General features: G+C 36.0%; 1 protein-coding gene across 11 annotated transcripts in view; it reads right to left on the reverse strand.

Annotated features, from left to right (window-relative positions):
* The window catches only part of LOC117293140 (voltage-dependent T-type calcium channel subunit alpha-1H-like), a 107,349-nt gene that overhangs the window by 83,259 nt on the left and 5,474 nt on the right, over window positions 1-18,616 (reverse strand). For 10 of the 11 annotated variants that reach the window (XM_033775375.1, XM_033775367.1, XM_033775373.1 and 7 more), the window contains exons 2-5: window positions 17,646-17,666; window positions 11,694-11,791; window positions 7,412-7,586; window positions 6,379-6,676 (exon numbers count right to left, since the gene is read on the reverse strand). In XM_033775375.1, the coding sequence (XP_033631266.1) occupies window positions 6,379-6,676; window positions 7,412-7,586; window positions 11,694-11,791; window positions 17,646-17,666 (592 nt within the window). The remainder of the gene's footprint in view (window positions 1-6,378; window positions 6,677-7,411; window positions 7,587-11,693; window positions 11,792-17,645; window positions 17,667-18,616) is intronic. The other variant, XM_033775368.1, reaches the window with a different exon arrangement.

Here is an 18,616-nt window from a genome sequence, read left to right on the forward strand (position 1 = left end):
GCAAACATCTTAGAAAAAACACAAGGACTTTCTCATCAAGAAGAGAAAACATGAGACAAAATGATGAATATGAGAAAAAAAACATGAACAACCGCACAACTAAGAAAACACAAACAAAAACTGACAAATAGGAAAAACAAGTGATAAAAAAGGATACTTGACGTACATTGTGACAAAACAAACATAACATCCAAGGAAGACGGTTGAAAAGATGATGGAAGCTGACAAAAACAGACAGTGGAAAAAAACAAACTAACAAGACAAACTCACATAACATGGTTTGTCTAAAGAATCAGAGATGAAAACGATTTGTGGATGAAATCAGATGGAGGACAAATTACAAGATGCAGATCAAGAAAAATAATTTTTTTAAGAACCACAAGAAGAAAGGAAGAGATTGTCACAGAAAGTATCTATAACTTGAAGAAGAGACTTTAGTTATGAGAATCCAACAAACATACATGAGTGAATGCACTCATATATGTAACAACACTTTGAAAAAGAAATAAATCTTACAGATCCAAATTACATTATGTGCAATCAGAAGCTTGCTTTCTCTACACAAGTGAATACAAGTGCAAATATATAGGACACTCATCGGAATAACAAAATTAGCTCAAATCAAATCCTACAAAATTTTGTGCAGTTTTTGCTTCTTAAATATTTGTTTACTTCAAGATAGCTCAACAGTTCATTTGATTTGGAATTGTCAAACTTTCCTTATTTAAAGGAACACGTTGCCTTGGATCAGACGAGTTGGTATATAAAAAGCTTCTGTAACCGTTTTTTATAAAATGCATATGGTTGGAAAGATGTTTTAAAAGTAGAATACAATGATCCACACAAGTTTGCCTCGAAATTGCGTGGTTTTCCTTTTACTGTGCGAACTAACACGGTCGGCCATTTATGGGAGTCAAATTTTTGACTCCCATAAATGGCCGACCGTGTTAGTCGACGAGGTAAAAGGAAAACCGTGTAATTTTAAGGCATGTTTGTGTGGATCATTGTATTCTACTTTTAAAACCTCTTCCAACCATATGCATTTTATAACAAACAGTTACAAGCGCTTTTTATAGACCAACTCGACCGATCCAAGGCAACGTGTTCCTTTAATAAAGTTGTTGACATCATTGCCTAATGTAATGGTTAATGTTTTTGTTTTTTTCCATTCACATTCATATTTGGCTCATTTCAATTGCAGCAACTGATACAAGCAATGATTATTTGAGGGGTCTTCAAATTCTTAATAAAAGTTTGACCAAAATTTGACAGGATTGTTTCTCTGGAATGGATCTGGTATGAGTTTCATAATCAGTGAGACATCAGATTGAAACTAATAAGTTTTAAAATTGATAATTAGCAAATCCTGCAAACTTGAAACACATCAAAGCGAACAAAGCACAATTTAGAACAAAAAGAAGAGGGACAGAGGTAAACACAAAACATAAAGAGAGAGAAACTATTCCAGAAGTAGAATGAAATAAATAACATCTAAAAATCAAAGACAATTTCTTGAAGCTGTGTTGAGATAGGGTAAAGCATTGCTAAGTTGGTTATTTCTTAAGTTGTCTTGGTGGGTCAATCTCCAAGAAAACAGATGTGTACCAAACACATCTTTATTGGTATTCATGTTTTCTGGGGTTGCAAACACTTTGAATTAATGTAGCGCTGCTGTCCGATAGCTCAAACGATATGCCCACATTAATTTTTTTCAAAGGTTTCTCAAAAACTTGAGGTCTAAGATAAATTTGGTTGTTTTCCCTTTTAAAACGTTGTCATCAATAAGGAATGTATATGCTCGGAATTCTACACAAGAAATTAAAGCGCACAGTGATTCAGGTCGGATTCGAACCACAAACATTATGCTAATCAGAATGAGCATAAAACGATCAAACTTTGAAAATCTTACAAAAAAATACCCCATATTAATTTAGAGACTCTTTCTTCATTTTATTCTCCCAAGTCATGTGAAAAAAAAATGCAGAGTGCTCAGTGAAGATTCGAACCCACGACCCTTGCGTTCCAGTCCATTCATTCTCATGACGAAGCAATCAGCCATTTAATGACAAGCTGGAGACATCATGATTGCTGTTACATTTGGGTAAATCTTTCTTCAACATAAACCCAAACCAATCAGTGCACTCCTATATTGCCCATCAAATCTCAGAAAGGCTTATTGGATCTCAAAGTACTTAAAAATGGCACGACTTGTTGACAAAGCCTACATTTTTTCAGCCCAAGTTTATCCTTAACAAATTTAAATAAGTCAGACTTAGCATAATGTTTAAAATGTCAACTCTCCCTGTAGTATTTTCTGGTTTTCTTAGCGAGCATATCCCCTGAGCTATTTGGACAAGGCTAAATGGCAGTTTGGAAAAACAAACCATGTTTTTCTCAACAACAACTGTGTATTTTTCAGAAGGCAACCAAAACAGTGCGTGAGCGCATAGAGGACAAAGCAGAACTAAAAACACAAGTAAGAGGTTCACATTCTAGTCGGCATTCTGGAAAGTGTGGATCTTCTTTAAACAAGGGAGTACAAGTACTCAAAGAAAAAAAAAATGGCTGAAAGGCAGAATAATAAATCATTGAAAATGAACATGATTATTAATAACACTCTAAGAAAATATACACAACATGATGTCATTGATATTTGTCTTAGTCGCTGGCCCAATTTCATAGATCTGCTTATATTCACATGAATCTGCTTCACAAATACTTTTGCTTTTTATAGTAGGTTACCAGCCAAGTTGCCATGGGATTGCATACTTCTGGTCCACAACGCTTCTTGTTCAGTGGATCAATTCATTAAGCAGTATTTTAAGTACAGCAAGGCCCAACTTCATGGCAAGCAAAAAATTGGTGCTAACAAGCAGGGAATTCTGTGCTTACTTTAACAGGTTAAGCAGTTTCTTTTTGCTTATGCATGTGCGAAATCCATGGTACTGGTCCTTCTTTGCTTACACAGCGAGGGTAGAAATTCAAAGAACGGCGATCGCAAGCCTAGAATTTGGCTGTAAACACAGTCATGAAATTGGACCATATCTATAGCCCGTTCATATGTTTCCTGTAAATGCTAACAAGAACCTGTCATGTCTTCAACGTCAGTTTAAGAAAAACTACATCAGTTTGTCTGTTCCAGTCTGTCAATGAGTGTGTTAAAGTTCCCTTCCATTAAATGGGAAATTGCAGTGTCTGTCGGTCCAGGGAGATCAATAAAAATTGAATGGAACTTTTGCATCCAACATTTCAAGTCACAAACCATCTTTAAGTTGCCACAAGCAAATTTTGTTTAGAGTTTGACAGGCTTATTGCTTTTGAAGACTATTGCGTGATTAAATGTGACTGTGTAATATATTAATATTTTTAAATACACACCCAACAGTGCAACAGGATGGTGCATGAGACAGCCATGTAACTGTAACGTCACCAAAAAAGAGGAAATTACAAAATGATTTTGTATAGTTATTTTCAATATTGAATGGTAAAACTGAGACTAAAAAAAGGGTGATATCAGCTGATCCGAGAAACAAGAAGAAATACTCAGTTTTAGAAGTAGGAGATAATCCAAAATGGGGCTCCAGTCTGAGGGGGGTTTCGAACCAGGGTCCACAGAAGTGAAAGCCAGGGGGAAAAAACCCACTGAGCCAACCTATCATTATTCTCAAAATTGGATATATGATAGTAAACTTTTGAATAGTTTTGTTATCCTTTTATGAACTACTACATCTTATTTTCATTTTGACTTAGTTATATGCTCCATTAAAAGGTTTTTCTTTTCAAAAACAAGATCCCAACAAGGATTTCTTGCATTCCAGAACTGTTAAGCCTGCCTCAGGTCGACCTTGCGTCAACAAAAAACAGTCTGCGACTGACTTTTCAGGATCACACTGCGCCTGAGCTAACACCATCGGGAACTTTTCAGTCGGCGATTCGTTACGACCTGAGCGTAAATGCAATGATTTTAAGACAATCTGAAACAGTCGCCGCTTGAAAAAATCAACAGTAGTAGAACATTTCAACTGAGGCCGGCTTTACTCTCCTTGCCCCATGTATGATACAAGACCAAATGAAAATGAGACATCTGATAGACGACATCCATTTTTAGGTTGTCATAAATGATTCGATTAAATGGACCGCGAAACCACAGATGTTTTCACAGATGTGGTCACAGTATCTGACCACTCAACAATAGTCACATTTGATTCCCATCAGAGTGCCCGTTGACATATAATAATGAATATTTATATTGCGCAATATCTACCTCATAAGGTGCTCAAAGCGCATGTAAAGAGAAATAGCATCTAATCATATGCCTGTGATTTTTCTTTTTCACCAAACTCGGGAAAGTACTGAGTATACAATGCTTACACACAACGGTGTATGGTAAAACTTAATGAATATTCTTTATCCCCGATACATTAAGCACCAATATAGAAAGGAGAAACAGACATGAAGGAAGAGGGAACAATAAGATGCAGGGAAAGAAAAGAAAGAAAAGAGTACTGAAAAGCTGATTGGAGCAAATGAAGTTTCAATCTGTGTCCACGGTGCTACTATCCCGAATGTGTGAGGGTAACTGATTCCAAAGGAAGATCCAGCATTGTGCAAAGGACAACATTGGCTTCTTCTTAGTCAATGGGTTCACTGGTATTCTTCCCCAGGGTACCAGCTATGTCTGTGATTGGCTAGATTACTCAGATGTGAAGGTCGTTATGGAGTCAAGGTTTCTAGGGGCGTTGTTGCTCGACGATGTTCAAGTGCTTGGAAGGTGTTTCATTAACACTTATTCCTCACAGCTTAGGGTCAAGCTTGGATGAACCAAGCAAAAGATGCTTGTCTTTTAATTTATTTATTTGATTCTGCACAGCACAGTACAATTATTACCAATATTATGATGAACAGGATGGTGAAAAGGAAACAAGATTTTTTTTTCAGTTTTAGATGTGGGGAGGAGAACCCTCAAAGAGGATACCCCCGCAGACTGCGAGTGAAACCCAACCACAAACAAGGCTCTAGAAGGCCCAAGGTGGGATTCGAACAGGGGGTCCAAGGAGGTGAAAGGACACCACTGAGATTGCCTGATCACCCTATGGTGTTATTAACAACCATTGAAGTAGAAATAGCCTCCATGTTATAACTAGCTCAGCTCTTTTATTCATCAGATCCAACCAAGGAGGGAGGACTGTGACTCCCACTGCAGTCCCGTTCACACTGGACAAAATCCCCCAGGAACTCCCAGGAAAATTTGGCCCACTTACAAACATGTTTACACAAATTGTGGACCTCAGAACAAAAGAAGACCAAACAATGTATTGTCCCAGTAGTGACGATTGTGTCCTTAAGGAAGACCAGACCATTGCTTTGTTCTGCGGATGCCATAGGTACTATGTGATGCGTAATGCTTGTAATAGTAAAGGTTGAAGACTTCAAAAGTTTAAGACCAAAGATGAATGCCAAAACCAAGACCGGCAAAATCAGGTCACAAGACAGACCTAAAGAGAAGGGACATTTCTAAGTTGTTACAGTTTTCTTCCAAGAGTCTGGCTTGTCAGTCTGTCAAAGTCCGTCAAACTGTTTCTGCTGTCAACTACAACATCACGGCAGAGAAAAACGTCGTCTGCGTTCTGTTTATGACAATGTGAAAGGGAAGGTACAACATTTCCTCTTAAATTTTGTTGAATTTTTTTTCCATTCCAATGTTGTCAAAAAGTTTATGTGAAAAAACCCTCAAAGAATGAGTCATTAAAATGAATCATTATTTGTTATGGAAAATTAACATTCTCTTCACATAGAATACCCGCCACATGTCATTTGTGGATGGTAACCATATTCTGCTAAGAAAAGTGTTTGGTTTGCTAAGCAAAACTTATGTGAACCAGTCACAAATGGTGTCTACATAACATAGCACTTTGGCTGGTTTCACAAAACATTTCAATGCTAAGCAAGTTTTGTTCCGAAATCCGATCTTGAATAAACACAACAGTGATTGTACCTTCCCTTTAGATCACTGTTGAAGGAAAATTCTAATTGAAGGGACACAATGCCTTGGATCAGTCGAGTTGGTCTTTGAAAAGCAATTAAAAAACATTTGTTATGAAATGCATATGGTAAGAAGGATGTTTAAAAATTACACAGCTTGCCATTTTGTGGAGCCATGTCAGTTCACAAAGTATAAGGAAAACCTTGCATTTTCAAGGCATATTTGTGAGGATCATTGTGTTCTACTTTAAAAATGTCTTTCTGAACATATGCATTTCAAAATAACAGTTTCAAACGCTTTTTATAGACCAACTCGCCCGATCCAAAGCACTGTGTCCCTTTAAGAGCGAATAAATTTTTATTTGAAATGTAAAAGTTCAGTAAATATGCACCCACCTGGAATATCGCAACCCAAGCGTAAAGTATATTATCAAAAGAGATGGCCCCCAGAAATGGATTTTTCTCGCTTATTTGACACACTGTGTAGTACTGGTTCCAATTGACACAGTCAGGCGAGTTGCTATCGTAGGAATTGTTCATAAATGAAACGGCCGATGCATTGCATTGTTGCTCCCCTATCCTAAACATATCTTTGAAGTCTGAGTTACAGTGAAGATCTCCAGCGTCACCCGGTAAGCTGCAGACATGGTCCTCATATAGGTCTGCCAATGTGTAGAATTCCTTGACATCATATCTAGAAAAAACGGACACCAAGGATGATGGGTGAAAAATTTGCTTCTGTTTATTTGCTTTTTAGCAAGTAGTCTAGACACTGTTTGCCCTGTTGTGGTTTGCACGTTTTTAATATTGTTTTATTTTTCATAGTTTTATTTGCACTGTATGGCTTCTTCTGAGCAAATACCTCTCAATTTCACAAACCTTGATTTAAATCGATTTTCCAGTAATAATCCAAATCCAGAAAAAAAATGTAAACAATGAATTGACCCAATTTAGCTGACTCCGTCCCCACCATAAATCTCAGTTGTACCATTTTGGGAATTCATGTATTATACCATGAGATAATTAGAGAGGAAAAAATTACCGCATGAAGCCTGGTTCATACTTCCTGCGAATGCGAAGGCAAAGCGAATGTTGACGTCACAAATTCGCAAAGAATATTTCGCTGCAGTTCAACTCTGCTCAACTCACTTGGGAATATCGCTGTGAAGGGGAGGTTATGACGTCAAATTCACGTCAAATTCACATCGCATTCGCATTCACAGGAAGTATGAACCTGGCTATATGATACCGATAGCTGGGGTCCAAACGTCAGGCCATTTTTTCACAAAACAGAAGAACTGATTGTCAAAAAAAAGAAGAAAACTAAACAGAGGAGTAACATCAAAGTTGATTTTGAAACACTTGTAAATCCTGATATAAAAACAAAACTTAAAAACAAATCGTGAGAAAACCACTTTTTTTTTCTTACCCTGCTCCGACCGACACATTTTCAGGAAGGTCTAAGAAACATCTGTTTCGTAGAAGACCTTTCCACAGTTGTACCCCGATGATTCCAAAGATGAAGAAGACAAAGAAACAAAGCATGAGTACATTACCCAGCATTGGTAGAGTGTCTAGAAGAAGCATGACTAAGATGCGTAGACCTACGCAAGACAACAAAACAAGAAAGTGTTCATTTATTTAACTTTTTATTTATTTATTTCAATATTAATTTTGGTTTAATCCATATACACCAATGTCCGTATACTGAGTTCTTCTCCAGTAAAACAAAATCACAGGCACATTACTCGTGTGAGATTCAAACCCACGACCTTAGCAATCTTCAAGCGGTATCATACCAACTAGACCACAGAGATTGCCCGGTAGATTGCCAAGTGAAACTAACTTGGTACATTTTTAATTTTCATTTATTGCATCGTATAAACTAACTTCATTTTCTGAAAGCCTACTTAATATCAAGTTAGAAATGGTAGTAAGCAACATGTGAAGAACACGTTTGGTAATTGTCAAAGACCAGTCTTCTTACTTGGTGTATATCAACATGTATGCATAAAATAGCAAACCTGTGAAAATTTAGACTCGATTGGTCATTGAAGTCGCAAGAAAATTATGAAAGAAAAAACACCCTTGTTGTACCAAATAGTGTGCTTTCAGATGGGAATAACAGGCTTCTGGCCATAAGTCTACTATTATTTTAGTGAGAAATAACCTCTTTCTCAATAACTATGTTAGTTCAGAGCAAGTCGTTTCTCACATGTTTTATACTATCAACAGCTCTCCGCTGCTCATTACCAAGTAAGGTTTTAATGCTAATATATATTTTGAGTAATTACCAAACGTGTCCAGTGCCTTTAATCTGAAGTTCCCCCATTAATTAGAAACCCATAAAAGTTTGCAGAAAAGTTTGAATCTCCAAAGATCAACTGCAGGTAACTTTTTGAAAGTTCCATGGTGTCCATTGGCATGCTGCCCTCAAAGATGCTATGTCAGATTTTTGAGCGAATGGTATTTCAAAGAGTATCAGCCGCTCTAACGAAAAAAAGTTTTAACTTTTACTTTTAATGGTTAGGAACCATAACAAAAATTTAAAACGTTTCTTATAAAACACATAAGAATTGGTCACGTGATATATTGTCGGGATCGGAATTTTGAGCACTTTATTTCACTGCTATTAATAATTGGCGGACTTTTTCAAGCAATGGCTCAAATGAAAGCTTGTAACTTTCTCGACCCCCATCAAAATAACTATTGAATTTTTGGGTCAAACCGGCCAAAAATCTGACATAGCATCTTTATGTAGGATTTGACGCTCTTTATGAACATACAGTGACATTTTGTTGCTTTTTTCGCAAAAAGAAAATTCAACAGAACATTTCACAGGTGACATTCATTTTATCTTTGTCTATGGTTTTTTTTTGCTAACAAATTTAACTTTCTATTTAGGCCTACTCTTTTTCTGAAAATTCTATTTTAAAATATCACTTCAAGGAGGGGAAGTGAGGCCATGGTCTAGGCAATTATGACTGCAGTCACATTGGCCTCAAAGAAATTCAACAAAGAGCAAAATTAAAATATGAAAGTGGTATTTTTAGAAAGCCTTTATCTTCAAGACCTTGACTCATTATTATTCAACCTTTTACAAGTATGCCAGGGCTGGAAAGGACCACTGGACTGCAGACCTAAGGCCAGTAAATTGCATTGTTGGGCCAGTTATAAACTTGATCTTGAATTCATCAATTGAAAACAGTAGGCTACTACATTGCTAATATCTTTGTGGAAAAAAAATGTTGACAATGAGTCTGATCTTTCAATTCTGAGCACTGAATTTTGTAATTTTGTTTCCTGGATCTGGATGTCCATGGGGAAAATAACACAAGTCACAGCGCCCTCTAAAGACTACCACAGCAGCTGCCACGGTGCCCTGTGCTTTTGCTCCCGTGCTCCTTTCAAGTGTTAAGGCGCCCAGTGCTTTTGCTGTGGTGCCCTTTGCAAAGCTCCAATACAAATTGACATTTTTTTCATGGGGGGAGAGTGCCCCTTTCTAGAGGGAAATTGCTGCGCCCCTTCAAAGTGAAGTTCAAGGCGTGTTTATGTAGTATTTCCTAAAACATCGCAATCAAACCAGACCACCGATGATCCTTTGGCAATCATGGCAACCCCCCCCCCCCCACGACATCAAACATTCTTAAACTGTGTCGTCAGCCCACGGAAAATCTCCTTTTTAATACATGAATGTCCGTCCTAAGCAATTAAACCACCCAAAGTTTGTATCATTAATGCTACCCCTTAATGATTTACATGTAGCTTAAACAATGTGAGTATTTTAATTGGGTGAAAGCTTAACACAGGGGAGGGTAGTTATCAATTCTATTGGGTGTATTAAATCACAGCTGGTTGACATTATGAGAGGAATTAACTGGAGGCGACTGTTTGCTTCTGTATGCAGAAAATGTCCAGTTAAGTAAGATGGTTATACGATCCAACTGGAGTTGAAAAATGTTTAACATTCAAAGAAACACCATAAAAATGCAACTTTTTTAAGTACCTACTTTAAATTGTTGGGTCCCTATACATCAACAACACTTGTTTAAAGGCAGTGGACACTATTGGTAATTACACAAAATAAGCATAAAACCTTACTTGGTGTCGAATAACGGGGAGAGGTTGATGGTATAACACATTGCGAGAAGCGGCTCCCATCGTGCCATAGTTTTCGAGAAAGAAGTAATTTTCCACGAATTTGATTTCGAGACCTCATATTTAGAACTTGAGGTCTCGAAATCAACCATCTCAACGCACAGGGGTGGTTTTCTTTCTTTCATTATTATCTCGCAAGTTCGATGACCGATTGAGCTCAAATTTTCACAGGTTTGTTATTTTATGCATATGTTGAGATACTTCAACTGTGAAGGCTAGTCTTTGACAATTACCAATAGTGTCCACTGTCTTTAATGGTTGTAACTTTTACCCCTGAACAAAGATATTGACAAAACAGGGAGACTGCAAACTTTCGGGCTAAATATCGCAGTTGGTGGAGCACCAGCACGTTATTCTGAGGTCAATGGTTGAAATTCTGCTTTTAGTCAATGATACATCCAAATAAAACTGATGTTTTAACATAGTCAACAGACAAGTTACATCACAGAGGCATCGTCAGGAATCAAAGTACCAACAATTAACCATTGTGAAATTCTCATTTTATCCATGACCCTATGTGACCTTTCCTTTTGGCTCAAACAGGAAGTTCAAAAAAGAAAAAGATCTAAGTAGTTATTCTACAAAAAGTACGGACATTTTAAAAGCAGGCATGCGTGCAACTGTAACTTCACACAAAAAAGAGGAACTTACAAAATACCAACCGTTTTGTACAGTGTTTTTTTAAGTTTGAATGGCACAAATGAGAATATGAAAAAGAGGAATCTAGCTGATCCAAGGAAAAGTTGCGTTTAAAGAATGCAATCCTCATTGCTCTTTATATTTTTACTCCATTGACTCGTCTCAAAGCTATCCTAATATTAACTCCTGTATCGCTAACAACCCACAGTCAGACAGGTGTAGCCATCACCTGGGGTTGAGGTTATGAGCACTGCATCAACACAATGCAAGGTTCCATCCACCTCTTTCCCAAGTTGCAAGGTCATTCATGACTGCATTTAGAAAAAAAACGTGATCGCTTGACGCACATTTTACCATTTTACACAGGTTAATATCTATGTAGTAAATTGCACAGACTGCAATCAACAACTGCGTCTTGAAATATCTCCTTTTAAACTATTTTGGTGATGTCAGTCTATTGTTGAAAGTGTAGATTATTTTTACGAATCTACACTTAACTACGAATCTACACTTAAGTGTAGATTCGTAACATAATCTACAGTTGAGTGTAGATTCTTTACAAACTTAGGTAAACAGTTCAACTTGAAAGTTATTGTCTTTCCAAACTTAAATACTATAAATACGATACTATAAAGCATGATAAAAGTAATAAAAAAAGTAAAGTCGTTATGGAGAAATATATCAGTTTTTACAGCCAAAACTTGAATCTAAGAAACTTTCCTGTCAGAAGCGTTTCTCAGATTGTGTATTACATTTTATGGATTATTCTTCCTGTGTGGACATAACCGCTCTGGATTATCGGCAATATCTAAAAAAAAAGGGCTACCGCCTTCAACAATCTATAAATAACCTATCAATCAATCAATCTACAATCAATCAATCAATCAATCAATCAATAATCATTCAATACTTACTAGGTATTCTATTTATAGCCCTCAATGGTCTGAGGACTCGTATCGTTCGTATAGCAGTGAGATTCATGTTTTCTATCTGTAGAGAATACTCCAGCGCCCTGCAAACAATTATAACATGTCAGAGTCAGAAATAACGTGAACAGAACAATAATTTCCATTTGCCATTTGCTGACCATGGATTTTGCTTACATGATAGTTTGGAAACATAAGACATGTTTAAATTTGAACTCCAATCAATCTGAATGCTTATATTACACAGACCTGAAAGGCATTTCTTTCACAAGGGTTACAAATATTTTCATTCTCGCTTGTGAGCATTTTAAGACGCCAACTGTCGACTGGTCAATTTTAATGCCATATTTAAATGACTTTTTGAAACAACCATTTTTGTATGTATTTTTAAAAAAAATTTGGGGGGTGGGGGTGGAGCTGCAGTGTATTTTGAAAGAGACAGGGAAAGATTCGCTGTAACTACATGGGTTACAAGATAGGGTGAAAGGGGCGTGGTGTATAACACACATATATATTGGAGAAAACTAATCCCTATCTTCCACAAATTTTAGCAGACATATCCAGTCAGGGAAGATGACATCTTAAAAGGACATCTCAAGATTTTCCTGTCATAAAAACAGCTTCCGAAAATGATAAATTACTCATACCTCTCAGAGGGAGGGTGGATCTTAAATTCAATAGATTTAAATTACTAAGAAACAACCTTTGGGCATATATTCACTCTGACCAATTTAGCGAGACTTAAAACTTTAGACAACTGACTTGAGTTGTACTTTGTCTTATGAGGAGGAGAAACAACAACATTTCCACTTTATCAAATTTTTACATTAATGTTTGCATTAAGCATCCTACAATTATACACATATAAATGACAAACAACTTCAGCAAAAACAGACATTGTTCATTCCATTCACTGTTTAAGGTTAAACAAAATGACAAGGCACAAAACGGCAAATAACAAAATCTCTGAAGGTCTGAGTTTACTTCTTCATGAGGTGCTCTCGGTAAGTTTTCCTTTAACCACCACAGCTTAGAAAATCCAAACACAACCTCAATATCTCAAACAAATAATCTTGAGGTTTCATGTCTTAAGGTTTAGTTTAAAGGTTGAAACATGAAATATAAAATAGTCAGACATCCCAGATGCATGGTGGGTACCCAGGAGTGCTTGGGAACTAGACGAAGCTCTGTGAGAGAAAAAAATGCAGTTTTCAATTATTCTAAAATACATGATCACCAACGACAACCAAAACAATCAAATATTTTGGTTCCATCCCAGGAAAATGAAACAAAAAATGGGTTAATTGCAGTTGATGATGTTTAATTTGAAGTGAATAAAAGCGCCAGTGAGAAAAAGGTCTTTCTAAGTTGTGTAGCATGTTTAAGGGAAAAGCCTCATTTTGAAATGAACTCTGAACCTCAGAAAGTAAAAATTGATGTCCGATTAGCAACCAAAGATAGTGCAAAAATTCCAGGAAAATAATAATATATTAACTAAACATGACTCACAGACAATGCATGAACAAGAATGACCGTCTCTTGTTTGGTATTCCCTGAAGTCCCACAATCTCCCAAAACGTCTCTTATTTTGGGGGACATTGTAAGGATTTTGAGATTTTTAATTTATCTTATTTTGTTTTTGTCTGTAAAAACTCACTACTTAGAGTGATGTTCTTCTCACTGGCTTTACCGAGATTTGAAATTCTTCAATAGGGCTTGAATTAACGAACCACGTATTTGGTGGTTAAGGAACAAACGTAGAAAAACAAATGAATGGAGCCAGAAAATACGGGGGTAAACAATGTGGATGAAAAGGGTAAGAAGGGATAAAAAAAGGGAGATTAATAAAGAGCCAACGAACCGAGGACTTCATGTACCTTTAAAGAGATGGGTCTTTCTGTGTCCATTTTGTTGACAAACAAGTATCTTAAAAAATGATAACATGGCCAATTTGCTCACTTTTAGATACCATCAGAGTCTAACCAACGTAATGAAATATCAAACTCTCATTATTTTAAAAACAGAAAGTCTCATTCTTAATCGTGAATACGTTAAGATGTGAGAAACAAAGTCTGGAATGGCTTGTAATAATCAAGTATGTAATTTGTTTCATAGCTACAAAACTATTATGATGTTCACATAACTTCAGTCAGGAACCATCAATATAAAAAAAAATTGTTTGCTGTATAAGATTCTGTTCAAATTGAGGAATTTCTCTCAGCCATTTTTTCGATTTTTTTTTTTTTTAAAGATCAAAAGATGACTTTTCTTTTGATATAAACGGTTGAAATAGAAGTTCGGAATATGAGCAGCATAAAACTTTATAACAAAACTTAAAAAAAAACTAAAAATGTTATTTTAATTGGTTTGGTGTATCACTATCGCTTCATCTTTCCTCAAAAAGGAAATCATGCGTTTAGATCGTATTTTAACAAAAAAAATTCTCTAATGTGTTTGATTTTATTCCAGTTTTAAAAATGAGCAAAATGGCCAGTTTAAATTATTGAAGTGAGAATGACTGTAAACATGAGTTCATGACGAGAGTGGAAGTCAGTCAAAATGCATCAAACAGTGAGACTTAAAGAGTGCTCAGTGAAATGATGGTGAGGCAGTGTGAAGATGCAGCATGGTGCACACAACATATTAGAAATGTGATTACATTACAGCGTCAATACAGCAACAATTAAGCTTACACTTTCATTTTGTTACAAATTGTCTGCCAAAACAAATACTTTTCTAATAAGCTGAGTTTGTGTTTTATTTTGCTGCTGGAATAAAACAAAATCATGTTCAAGTGGGTTTTTCGATTGGTGGCATTGGTCCACTGCAATAGTTCAATAATAAAAGAGCAATTTAAAAGTAGTGTTTCAAATGAAAAACTTTGAATATTTTACAGTTGCCCCTTTATTTGATTTGTGAATTTCCGTTTACACTGTACATAGATTTTGACACATTATACAATGTATTTTTCAATCCTTCAACTGTCTAATTATTTAGTATATACCCCCATACACAAATTCATATCCATAATGCGTCACAGCATGTCCCGACTCGATGTAAAAAACACATTTACAATGTGCATGAATTATAACAAAATTAAGCCCCCCACATCAATTCTCCATGTCAGCGACAGACGATCACTTACAATTGTAATCCAGTCGTCATGGAAACCTTTTCCAAAATGAAATTTGACTCTTTCAAATCTATTGATAAATTTATCCATCTCGGAAGATTTTTTTTTTTCCCCCTGCAACTTTAAAACCATGTCTGCATATTGATTAACTAGAATGGTTGATAATATATAAAAAATAAAAAGAAGAGAGGGGGAGAAAACTCAAGGCCATGATGACGATCTCAGAGATGCAGACTTCATGTCGAGTTTGATCTTTTCTTATTGAGTGTTTCCAGAGGCACCTAAAGATGCCAGGTGCTGTAAGCCACAGATTCACTAAATTGACGAACCCCAGGAAACTGAATATGATTGTATGGCTCAAGTAATACGGCAGGAAATTAATATTTATTATGGGGTTATTTTTATCACCATGAGCGTTGGATGTTTTCTGAACTCACAGCTGAAAAATAGTCTATTTGGATATCTAACACCCAAATGTTCACATAAAAGTCTTGTTTATTTTTTCTTATTACAATTTTTATTTTTTTATTTGTGTATTTATTTTATTACTAATTAAACAAAAAATATTTTCCCCTTTTTAATAACTGTTTTCTTGTTAATTATCTTCAAAATACTTGTCTTGGGGGTAAATTTAACCAATTAAAACTCCACTTAAAAAACAAGTGGTTCTGAATCTAACAAGAATCTTGTTCATTTATACTGCTAAACGAGTTTCAACTTTTGGAATAACAAATGGAATACAAGTGGTAAGAGTAGAAAGCTAAATATTCCCCTCAATAAAAAAAAACCCTGTTCCTTTCAGAGCTGAAATCGTAGAATAATGGTTTTATCTTGAAAACTTTTATTATTTTGAAAAGTGAAAATGCAAAGAAGATATGACTAAGTTATCAGTAAATAATATTATCTGCAAAACAGTGACTAACTTGAATAAAGTGTTTTAATAACTAAATAATTGGCTAATCTAGTGAGATGATTTTAATGGTTTACTTTCCAATTTTCAATTTGCAAATCAGTAATTTTACAAAACCAAAACTGGCTAACTAAAGACTATTGTGCATATGATGAGATTTTGTACCTATTCCAGATTTGAACAAGCATTACAAAAGTCATCTCAACATAGATCTTGCACTCAAGCAGCCATCTTTGTCTGGTTTCCATTGTGTACAAAGCTTATTATCATGCTTTGACTGACAGGGGCCAGACTAGTCACCTTCAGCCTCATTTTGGTCATATTGACCTAATGAGAAGGAAAACAAAGATGGCTGCCCAAAGCTAGAGGCCTATTAATAGAAGCAGAGAGATGAAAAAGAGTAGCGTAGAGAGTTTGCATCTTAAAGATTTGCTTTTACGAAGCTGAAGATAGAAAAGCTGAGGCATGCTACGGATGAAACATTACACGCAGAGTGGCTTGAACTTAACATGCTTAAAATGCTCCTCATCTAATGTTGCAATAAAATCATCTAACAAATATACGTGCATCGTACTGGGGCCCTCGCTGGGACCGTAACAAGATTGTTAAGATCGATTTAAGATTCTTCTTAATGTGTGAGAGTGATGATGAAAGAGATTGTACAACATCTAATCAGAATAATCCATCAGTGCTCAATAAATAGATCTCATAAATATCTATGATTTGATGCTGCGAAAACTGTATTGGATAGAGCATTAAAATTTGAACTTTTTTAGTTTCTTGAATATAGTTGAGTATCATGAGGAAACATTACTCAGTAAAGCTCACTGGAAACTCAACATAAAGTGAGATTTACATGTATACTGCTTACTCGCAGAGAAATAAGGCAATGTTGTACCAGCCCTTTAAGATGTCAGTACATGTATGTAAATTAGTCATGATTGAATTTGCATAATACATGAATGAGTTCCTACATGTATGTGGCCCAATGACCTCCACTGACCCAGAGATAGCATTCATGAAAGACGACTGTTTTCTTCAACTAACATGGACAAATTTGAAGCAAATCGAACAATAAGGCACAATTTTTGTACCAAATATTTAGGATGTTTTTTTTTTTTCATCTATGGTCCCCACAGCTTGTAGGGATATATTGAAAACTGCTCCCAATCAGTCAAGACAGTCGCTTGTTTTGAGTTCGTTCCAGAAGGATGGGTTACAGAATACAAACTCTATGGGTCAACGGAGAGTCATTTTAATCATGCTTTTATTCCAGGCTTCATCATCTCCACGGAAAAGTCGGTCACTTGGATAAGGATGATATCCCGAGTGTTCACTTTCTCTACTCTCAAGACATTAAAGTGGCACTCTAAGTCTACACAATACATCTCTATTTGGATTGGATTGACTGAATAGGCAAGAAGTTCGCAAACTCCTGCTTTAAGTCTAGAGCATTAAAATAACAAACACTAGCCCTCTATCGCGCAACCTCATCAAATTTCAGCGAGCAAATTCGCTTGGGGTTGTGAAGTGCTTAGAGCACGCGGCAGCGTAAATGTTTTGGTTGTGTAGGACACAAATAGACTGTTATTTATTTGTCCTGTTTATGGAGACAAAATCCTTCACTTCGACTCATGAATTATTTTCACTTGGAATCTAATCTCACAAGATTATTTATATAAAAATATTAAAATCAGTGAAATATTTCATACACATTAAGCGATGAGATGCATTGTGTATATTGTGCCGAGCTAATTATGGATGGATTTGTGAATGAAGTTTAAGTGAGCGTCGAATAGGAATATGAATATGCAGATGAAGATGAAATATTAATTAACAATCTGAAACATCAAATAGAAATTGTTGACAAATATAAAATGGACACAGGAAGACTTACTGCATGACATACTCGATAACTCTTTATCACCAAAGGCAAGGGAAAGAAAGGGAGGAAGGATTGAATTAAGAAATAGAAACAAATCAATATATCCTATTGAATTCAATTTATTTGTATTTACTGCAAGGAGAGACATTCAAATGAAGCTAAGGCCCTGTTCGAATTAGCGGCTACAGCAACGGCTAAGGCTAGATTTCCATGTCGTCATACATTGAAGTATGGGACATCCTTAGCAACACACTTAGCAACATCCGTAGCCGTAGCTCTAGCTGCCAATCCGGACAAGAGATGCAGAAACCAGGTCAAAAATGTTGAACCCGCGGTGACAAAAAATATAGAAACCGCCTCCCGCTGTGCATACAATGCAGCCCCACATGCATAATGAATAATACACACAAATCATAACATAAAAATGTACATCAACTGCACTATTGTTCTTATGAAATTTCATAATCGTATTAGTTATAAAAATCATCATAACATTTTTAATAATAGAGGAGGTTTAAAAACTGAACTGCAAGGGAGAAATATTCAAAGAATGTTAGATATTTGATACATGATAATACACACTGACACAAATCAAATAATCAAAAGAATGATTCAATCCCCTTTGGTCTGACAATTGCATCACTGTGTTTAAGGTCACAGCTCCACACTAGACCGGAAAATAAACTTGGAGGGGGGGGGGGATTGGGGGTGGGTAGAAGAGAAGAATTACTTCAAAGATAAAGTGTGTAATAACAGAGGCTATTCTTAAACTTGGATTAATCTCAAATGCAACTTATTAGAATGGTAACATAGTTGGCAATTGTGAACATTGACTTAACCCTTTAAAGACCATAGCATGCTGAAATGGCTTGTACCAAAATGCCCAAAGTGGCCGGAAACTGCTCAAAGATCTGACATATTTTCACTCAAATCAAAAAGGGTAAAAGTAAAGGTCATATCCTGAATAAACATTTTCAAATGTT

The sequence above is a fragment of the Asterias rubens genome, chromosome 7 (assembly GCF_902459465.1).
Source record: "Asterias rubens chromosome 7, eAstRub1.3, whole genome shotgun sequence".
Lineage (NCBI taxonomy): Eukaryota > Metazoa > Echinodermata > Asteroidea > Forcipulatida > Asteriidae > Asterias > Asterias rubens.